This window comes from Xiphophorus couchianus, chromosome 8 (genome assembly GCF_001444195.1).
Source record: "Xiphophorus couchianus chromosome 8, X_couchianus-1.0, whole genome shotgun sequence".
Taxonomy (NCBI): Eukaryota; Metazoa; Chordata; class Actinopteri; order Cyprinodontiformes; family Poeciliidae; genus Xiphophorus; species Xiphophorus couchianus.
The window spans coordinates 15,581,261-15,591,089 of NC_040235.1; the positions used below are offsets into that span (position 1 = coordinate 15,581,261).

The following is a 9,829-nucleotide window of genomic DNA, read 5'->3' on the forward strand; positions in this document are numbered from 1 at the left end:
AAACTTGTTTTCAAGTAAATTTTAGAGGAGTTAACCAGAAGCAAGTAAGCATACTTTTTGTTCTCTCTTCAGATAGAGAAAATATGCCAGCTTTTATGGATGAGTAATTTTCCTGCAGAAACACACGATGTTTATCATTAGTTTTAACCATAGGTGTCTGCTTATGTCCAGTACAAAGTAACCCGGATTCCCAGCATTACCTCATTTCCCAGTCTTTGAGCCACGTTTACGTAGTCTTCATCCAAACTGGGTTTGGAGTTACGGTTAGACGAATTACTCGACAGATGCTCAGAGATTTTGCTGTCAAGAATTGTTCTCGCACCACTAACAACTAAAACAGAGAACAAAATACAATTTGCAGTTAATTTTCTTACTTTCCTATAGCCTCATCTACTTACGGGATCATGTACTGTTTATTAGCCATTGCAAGAGAGTCTGTGTTCATTTATTTGCCACTCAAAAGTGTACAACACTTAATGAAGGCAAAGTTTAGTTAAGTAATCATTTGAATTTGTGTTAGTTTTTCAAGGATTTCTACTTGGTGCTTTATTAAAGAATGAGATAGACTGCTAAAAGTTGGGTTTCAACCACAAGAACCTTAGACATTTGGAGGGTTCCGCTTCTTTTTAATAAGACCAAGACGTAAAAGTAGTGCAGACACATTTTGCTCTTCATAACAAGCAAGAAAGCAATTTTTGTTCCCAACAGAACTAACGTAAATCTCTTCTGGGATGGACTTTGGACAGTTTCATTTGGTGAACTTCTCGATGTAATCTGGGAAACACCAACTGCATTTGTTGCATGAACCTGGAAACATCCTGGACTACACTGAACCGCCCATTCTCCTGATATTTACAGTCCTCTACTTCTCCAGTATTGTTAAGTCTACAGAATTAAGCTGATCAAGATTTTAATAACCTTGAAAGAAATATAACCTTGAAACATGTTATCCAAAAAAGAATGCTTTTCAGGAAGGTAAGTGAACTAGTCATTTAACAAAAAGCAGATCTATAAAACTGTTGTTCAGCTGCCAGCTGCCATGGTCACTTTATAATCTGCACAGTATCTTGATTGATAAGGTATCTAAAACATGATCACTCAAGATGAAGTTTAATGTCAGATGTTAACAAGGCAACTTAAATTTGTCTGTTTGTTACTGTGGAGGTTCCTCCCTTGTTTCCCCAGTGTTAGTATTTATTTCAATGTTTTCACACAATACATTTACTGTATAATTTCACTCTTTTTGTGTTTATTGCATTAGGTTGTTTACTATTATGGGTGCACACATTTAGTAAACTCCTTTTGTTTATTTGAATTAACTATTTTGTTTTGCTGAGTTTGAAGGACTGGCTGAGTGAGAGGACTGGTTGAAAGGCAAACCAGGAAGTGGAACAAACCATCAGGCTGCTTGAAGCAGGGGACTTGATGTTAAAGGGCCTGCCTCTCTCTCCATTAATAGCATAACTCCTTAAACAATTTTGGTGTTATGTTGTTTTGTTTTTATAGTTGTTTTGTAGTCAAAATGTGTTGGTTTGAATTACTTATTTATGTTTATGCATTGTCTGTCTTTGTCTCATTTCCCACCCCTCCTCGTTTGTGTAGGCTAGCCTTTGTGTATAAATTCCCCTGTGTGTCCATTGTGTGAGGTCAGTTTTTGGTTTGCTATCCTGAGTTAGGTATGCCTTAGTTGATTTCTTTTGGGCCCATTTTGTTATATTTTTGAGATTTGCTGTTGAAAGGCTTTTGTTAAGAATTTTTGAAAAATAAATAGAAAATATTTTTTCATATATGCCTTTCTCCTTGTACCTTACTGGTCGGACAGTAACAGTTACAATAAAATTAATGGCAGGTCCCAATTCAACTTTTGGGAATATTGCATGTTTTTACTATATTATAACAACAACACTCAAAATGTATTTTCTTGTCTTTCTGTCATGAGCAATCATTAGTTGGAGTGACATCACTTTGCATTAGAGCAGTCGCTGTAAATGATACAACTGCTTTATCATGTTAACGCAAAGAAAAAAGCATAACGGTGTGGACATTTTAGCTGTATTAGGCACATATTAGCATATTAGATAGAGATGCAAAATAAATCTTAAACAATTTAAAACATTGGTGTTGGCCGATATTAGTCCATTTTAACATAGTCCGATATATGAAACTGGGCTATTAACAACAAATATATTTATTTCAGTCTTGTTGCCATATGTTTTTGGAGGGCAAGTAGGAGAAACTGGTCATATGATATTTGTTTGGTCATGTGACAGTGATTAGGGGGAGCTTTACTGAAGAGAAGCAGTGGTGAAGTTAGTGTCTTTTTCAAGGTGTCAAGAGGGCAGCAACATATACAATTATGCAAATAATATCTGTAAATATCTGTTATCGGCCATTACACCAATATCGAATATCTATTTCGGCTCAAATTTTCATATTAGTGCATCCCTAATTAGCAATTAGACCAGCAATCATTATTAAATCATTATGTTCACTTCCAAGAGATTTTCAAAACACTAATATTTTCAAATCCAGCATGTTCAAATACAGACAAAGGCTTCAAACCATAAAAATAACTTTTCATTATACTCTGTTCAGCCATCCTGTTATCTGCTGAATGTCCTATTCTTTCTCAGACATGTTTTCATGTGCTGCGGAAAATATAGCATATCATTTCAAACAGCTTCGTACAACTCTGTGCCTCCTCTGACTTGATTATTAAACGTGTCACTGAGACTGAATATAGCTACGTCTTCATCACTTGGTTACAACTTCCACACTGAAAAGTGTTGTTAACTTATGACAAATTCAGTGATCAGAAAAAGATACTATTTTTAGCTTCTTAACCGGCAAAGGTTGATGAAACCAAAATTTGTTTTATTTTATTCTCAGACAATTTCTATGGGCATCTTTAGTATCATTAAGAGGTCAAACAATGAAACAGAGTGGCAAGTTGCAGATCATATAAAGTATTTAAATTCTAATACACTGTTCTTTAGCAGAACTATTGCAGGAAGTGACGCATAGCATATTTCTGCAATATGCAATGTGTCACCTAGATTGAACTTCCTGCTTTTACTTACAGCTTAATTGTCTCATAACTGCAGGCCTATGTTAAACTGATCAATGTTAGACACATGTTGCCTTTCTCTTGATAAAATGTTGTACTCACCTTGTTGAGTCTGATGAGAGTAACTGGGTGGATTGTACTGAATGTAGTCTGCAGGACTCTGGGGGGTGTAGGGGCTGGGTATGGGGCTGTTCTGCTGGGGTACAAACTGAGTAGCTGAGCCACACTGTGGGGATGTAAAGCATCTGTGAAAGAGGAAGAGTAATCTTAATGGAGGTAGTGGGGCCTCAGCTCCTTTGTCATCTGATAGGAAGGTGACAAAACTTTACCCAGAGGGGCTTTGCTGATAATTTGATGCTGGACTTCCATGAACTTGGTTCTGAGAAATCTTGTACTGCTGTATTAATGGTTGCTGCAGTACACCTAAAACATAAAAAACACGTGGTTAGGAAAATAAAAGACACAAAAAAATTCCTTAGCTAAACTAAAACCATCAATTCAGAAGCTTTACTGGAAACCTGATTTTAAACTACAGTTATGCTGTAATTATTAAGGAGTCTGATTATACTCCACCACTTTTTTACTACATTACAACTTCCAGCAACAGCATGTCAATTTGCTATTTTGTTTAGCTAGAAAGGTTCTCTATAACTCTATATACCTCTTTGTTATGTGGTTGTTTCCACACTCTCACATTGGTGCATTTATTGAGAGAGGAAAGATTTTAGAAAATAATTATTCTTAAAGATAGCCCTCAACATCACAATTAGATGAACCCCTAACAATTAGCCAAAAATAAATGTCACCGAAGCGATTTTGTTATTTTCACATTTTTAATTATTTAGGAACTTTTTATCAATATTTTGTAGTTTTGCTAGCAAAGGTAAGCATACTTTTGTCCCTGAAGATCCTGGGGTTTCTGGTCAGCAACGTTTGAAGAAGTATTGGCATATCACCCTCAGGTTCATCATTTCCCAGGTTGTCCTTCAGCTCTCTGAAAAACAAGCCAAAGAATATGTGTCATTTAAAGGCAGTGACGGTTCCTTAGACCTCACAATTTCTGATTATCATATACCTGAGTTGGTCAGTCTGATAAAGCTGTGTCTTTTATGAGATTGATGAAAATGCTAACAATTGTCAATTAATCCAAAAAACTAACTTATAGCCAGGAAGGCTTGGCAAAGTTTTTAAAATATCTGCTTTAATGCATCTAAAAAAGGTCCTTACATGTGTTCTGTGGAGACCTGGTTAAGGCTATGGGCCAGCTGAGTCACCAGATTCTCGTCTCGACACACCAACAGGCTGCTGACCTCGTCGGAGATCCTTCCATTGTAGAGCAGGCTCTTAGCAGTGGTGGCCGGAAGAGGGGAAGGCAAAGGCAGCTGGTTCAGTACTGCAGGATAAATGTAAGAAAATATAGAGAGAAATCATCAAACAAAGCAGAAAAACTGAAATGATCTCCACTTTGTGCTGAGTACATATTCATCCATCCATTTTCTTCCGCTTTATCTGGGGTCGGGTCGCAGGAGTAGCAGCTTCACAAGGGAGGCCCAGACTTCCCTCTCCCCAGCCACTTGTTCCAGCTCTTCCGGGGGACTCCCAAGGCATTCCCAGGCCAGCCAAGACACATAGTCCCTCCAGCGTGTCCTGAGCCTTCCCCAGGGCCTCCTCCCAGTGGGATGTGCCCAGAATACCTCACCAGGGAGGCGTCCAGGAGGCATCCTGACCAGATGCCCGACCCACTTCAACTGGCTCCTCTCGACGTGAAGGAGCAGCAGCTGTACTCTGAGTCCCTCCCTGATGACCAAGCTTCTCCCCCTATCTCAAAGGGAGAGCCCAGCCACCCCACGGAGAAAACCCATTTCGGCCTCTTGTATCCGCGATCTCGTTCTTTCGGTCATGACCCAAAGCTCATGACCATAGATGAGGGAGGGAACGTAGATCGACCGGTAAATCTAGAGCTTCGCTTTTTTACTCAGCTCTCTCTTCAGGTACATAGTCATCATTAATAAATGTGGTTTTTGGTGACTTTCTTAAATTTTCTTTAAATTGCAGGGCTTCTGCAACAAGCAATAAATCAATTAATCACATGATAAATTTAAACAAGATCAATAATTTCCATTTGCATGATTTAACATTTTATTTCTTTGTTGTTTCTATTGTTTTGTTTATTTATTTTGTACATTTAAAATGCCTTCCAGTTCCAGTGATAAATGTTGATTAGAATTTAAAGCTTATTGATCGCTGACAATGTGTTCTAGCATTAATATGCCATTATCATTATACCACTTGAAAATGGTCTCAAAACAACAATGTTATCATTTATAGCCATAACTTCTGGGACAATTTATCATCCAGCAAAATTTGTTATTGTTACAGGGCTACTATAGACCATTGTTACCATAGACAATTAAGTAATTTCTAGGTCAATTTGAGACTGAAAAGTGTCTGTATTTAACTTAATAGTTAACATTTATTTTTAATTAAAGTAGTTAAAAATACTTAACAAAAATCAAGTGAATTAAATATTATGTTGTCAACGTAGGTTGATAGTTTTTTGGCTTTGTCATGTAAGTCAGTTTTTTTTGTTTTTTTTTTAATAAAGTGACCAAACTTTTGCAGCAAGCATGAGTTATTGACAGTAGGCTCAGACCAGTTTTGGAAATCTGCGTTTTTTAAGTCAGACCTTCTTAAATTTTCAATCTTCATCTGGACATAGAAACATTAACAAAAAATATTTTGACTACATCTCGCTTGACATAAAATATTATGACAGTTTCAACAGCAGATGTCTTTTGTGGTTTTGTTAAAAAGACTGGATGTTGGGTGGTAAAATTCCCTCCGACAGGTTTGTTATTTTAATAAATACCCATTTTACAAAAAGCTTATTGTTAAGAGTAAATCCGAATAAACATCTGCATGTATAAAGAAGCATTTTCCACTAAAATGCACTAAAATCTCAGCAATGAAGCAATGGGCTTCAGTTAGTATTTAGCTCCCTGTACATTTCAGATCTAACATAATTTCCAGCTAATCATTATCGTTGTCTCATCCTAAATATCTGTGGTTAGCATGCGTGTGAACCATTTAGAAGGAACAATGTTGCACTTACAGTCGGTTAGGCTAGCAATTCCAGCAAGAGTAGTGATGGGAACATGAGGCATATCACCATTCATGCTGAAGATGAGGTCAAGAGGTCGTGTCAATGCACAGGCAGCTCAGTGTCACCAATCTCTTCCTAATCGTCACATCTCCAAAAGAGCTGCAAAGACAGAAAGGTGGTAATTGAAAGTCCATACTCTACAAGGGTCAGAAGCCATAAAATGCAACACTGTTCCTTTGATGTCTATTAATAATAGTAATAGTAATAGTAAAACTAGTAATGATAGGATGTGGTTAAATACTTTACACATATGAAAATTGGGTGATGATTATCAAACTGTAATGTCACTATAAATGCCTGACTTAGGCAAACATATTATACAGGCCCTACAGCAAACCTAGACATGCCCTCCAAAAGGTATTGATTGAAGGTTTATTTAAATATAAGCACATTAATCCCTGAGTCTCTTTGCATCCATAATGACACGCCTCCGGCCACTGTAATTTTTACTTGCCCTGAATCTACCATGCATTTGTTGATAAACCATGAAGATAAGTGAATCTTCCCTGCCAGGAGACGCGAGTAATGATCCAATTAGTGACCAAAAAAAAGTTTGCATAATTCTCGGAGTGTGCGTCCCCAAACCTCCAACCTAAAAACGCTGACTTTTCCGAGTTTCTATTTACATTTTAGGAGCTGAACCCCCCGTCAAACTGTAACCAAAAGCGACAGTGAAAAACCTTTAACCTGTTAGCTAGTTATATCTCATTTTCTTCTTTTGTTGTCGTGTCAAGATTCCCCTGACTGACCGAAACCACAACAGCGACATTAGCTTATTTTAAAACCAAGTGTTAATGTACAATTACTCTGCTCTTATAGTTGTGCCATTTAAGACACAGGTTACAAGGAGAAGAAAACCGAGGAGAGGTTTGAGAAAGTCAGCGAAATCAACTGGCTGTTAGCCGGCTAGCAACAACTGGAGATGTAGCTAATGTATGCTAGCTGGCTAGGAATAGCTCATCGAGTGCGCATCAAAGCCGCTTAGCCGCGGTTTCATTACTATTCTTCGCTATTTTGTCCTACACCGGTTACAATGTGCAACTCACGATTACTACGGCCTTCGCTGACGCATCTCTCGCTCCCAAAGTGGACCTCGGACTTGCCTAAAGGAAGCGTAACCCCGACCCGACGCCAAGGAGGCAGGCAGGGGTACAAAGCAGCAAAGACCCCATCACAAATCAGAATTATACCCCCCTTTGGCCAATTCTGTAATGTTCCCACCCCCTCGCGGCTGTCTGCTGGGTCTGGCACCGCGCAAAACACACAGGAGGGTAAACAATCCGTCTGAAAATAGAATGTTGCTCTCGGATGTAGCTTATTTACCTCTGGATGTGATGAGAAAGAGAAGTGGTTCTGGTGGAGGAGGAGGAGCAGCAGGAGTAGGATGGCAGCTGGAGCTGGAGAGGAGTCTCTAGCTCCCTCTCCGTCCTACTGTTCAAACAGCTCTGTGTAATAGCTGCACGACGACACTGTAACAACCAGAGAGCTGGGATTTATTTTATTTTTTTACCCCCCTCACAATTTATATATCTGATGAGAGAGGAAACGCGGATATCGGATTGAAAGTTTACCTGGGCTTCATGTGTGATCTAAGCAGAGTAAAAGGCATTTAGTTATTTGCGTTTCGTGTCAGGTCCCAGTTTCTGTCCCTCAGGTTGTCACCTTGCATGGTTTTGAAAAAGGCTGACAACTTTTATTTTATTTTAGATTTTACTTAGCTTTAAAACATCCAAGATTATGCGGGCCTTGAGATCATCTTGAGAAAATAATATTAATACCAAAAACAGAACTTAGGAAGGACAGCATTTTCTAAATAATGTAAAAGATTTTTTTTTTAAATCAAGATTTTAATATATGAAAGCAACATATTGGTCAATATATTTGCAGATGACACAAATTGTTTATACTATTGCATAACCAGCTCTGTAAAAATACTGAGTCAAAAGTACTGAGAATCTGGCAGTCAGCTCTCTAACCCAAAAATTACATATGCCAGGAGGGTGAAAATAAATTAAATTAACTGTTTTCTAATTACGTGCTTCAAGGAAACAATGAATTTCTTAAGTTAGGTCCAGCCATTAATCCGAGACTTTAATTCTAGGATTTTGTGATTCCCTTAATTTAAAAGGGCGACGAGCTCCCTCTAGTGGTAAAAATCAGCTCTTAGCGTTTTATTTTTTTACTCCTGATTGTTAATCTCTGTCCGTCTGGATTCTTCCACTGGCAGAGTGTTTGTGAAAAATTATTTGTGCAGTACAGCAGATCAATGGCTCATTCATAATCTAAACATAAAACAAAAGTGTTGATAATTAACTGGCAAGGAAAGACTGTAAACCACTGTTGGTTAAAAGTTTAGATTCAATTTAAATCTGATGCACCCAGAAATTTGCTTACATAATTTAAACAGATTCATGGATTCACTATAAGATCGTTTCAAATTTCCATAAACAGTTTGATTATTTGTTTCCTGTAAATTCTTTGCCACACCAACATTTCTGGCATATAATCAGTACTCAGACCTTTTCAAGTCTTGCCATGACATTGTGGTCACAGACGTTTTAGTGACTCAAAGATATCTAAACATTTATAGGTGCTCAACAACTGCTGCCCCCTTCACCATGTCTTTACATTTAAGAAGGTCCATTTTTGCTTGGAATTTGCTATCTGCTTTTCCCCAGATTATTTAAATGTTTGCTGAGGTGTCCAAACTGTGATGCATGATCCACCATGCTTCATTTTTGTTAAATATACGCTGATTTTTATGTTTTTTCTTAGATGCCAACATCCCAATGCATCATCCTGAATGTTTTAGATTTTAGACAGTTTGTCTTACTTCTTTGGCAATGGATGTGCTATCTCTTTCTGCCAAAATAGCTACATTTTCACCATGTACTTAAACTACAACTCATCCTATGAGGATGTTATAAATGTCCAAAATGCTTCACATTTCAGACATTTGTAACACTTTTTTTTGATAAGTACTTGTTTCATTGATTAAATTTTGTCCCGAAATTATGTTTCTTCCACTCTGCTTCACCTTTCATAAAGTTCTTTCTGTATTTTTGGAGAAGCTTATGCCTCTAGTTTTTGCAAGATTATTTATATGCTGCTTCACATTTCAGACCGGTCATTTCCTAACAATCTGCTAAAACACAAAATATCGCCTTTCAATCTACACTCCTCACACTTGAAATCACATTCCTCTCCATCCAAGAACTTGACTTTTAATTTTTAGCATACATACATTTAGCACATGCAAATTGTCCCATAATCTGGGTTTGTAATAAATGTGAAGATTCCAAAAGAAACTTCTAAATGTCACTTCATTGCCCAAACTGTATTTAATCACCCTAGATTTATTTATCCTTATTAACACAGATATCTGTTCAGCAGTTAATCATTATCTCCTGTGTTTGAGAAAACATTGAAACTTTTGGCTAATTTATCTGGCTTTTTCTGATTTAAATGAGTCAGAAGATGTCTGTGCAAATTTAAAAGTAAACTACTCCTGGTATGTAAATAATGCATACACAGAGCAGCACTTCAGCAGTGTTTCTCACCCTGAGACCACAGTGTATCTCTTCTCTTGTGAGAAAAAC

General features: G+C 37.5%; 1 protein-coding gene across 3 annotated transcripts in view; it reads right to left on the reverse strand.

Moving 5' to 3' along the window:
- The window catches only part of LOC114149470 (nipped-B-like protein B), a 30,047-nt gene extending 22,379 nt beyond the window's left edge, over positions 1 to 7,668 (reverse strand). Inside the window, exons 1-8 of one of the 3 annotated variants that reach the window (XM_028025372.1) lie at positions 7,554 to 7,668; positions 6,180 to 6,329; positions 4,295 to 4,460; positions 3,961 to 4,061; positions 3,397 to 3,490; positions 3,170 to 3,312; positions 201 to 331; positions 55 to 112 (exon numbers count right to left, since the gene is read on the reverse strand). In XM_028025372.1, the coding sequence (XP_027881173.1) occupies positions 55 to 112; positions 201 to 331; positions 3,170 to 3,312; positions 3,397 to 3,490; positions 3,961 to 4,061; positions 4,295 to 4,460; positions 6,180 to 6,243 (757 nt within the window). In that variant the 5' untranslated portion in view covers positions 6,244 to 6,329; positions 7,554 to 7,668. Of the gene's footprint in view, positions 1 to 54; positions 113 to 200; positions 332 to 3,169; positions 3,313 to 3,396; positions 3,491 to 3,960; positions 4,062 to 4,294; positions 4,461 to 6,179; positions 6,330 to 7,276; positions 7,525 to 7,553 lie in introns of those variants that run through there. The other 2 variants (XM_028025371.1, XM_028025373.1) reach the window with 2 other exon arrangements.
- Positions 7,669 to 9,829: the final 2,161 nt, after the last annotated feature.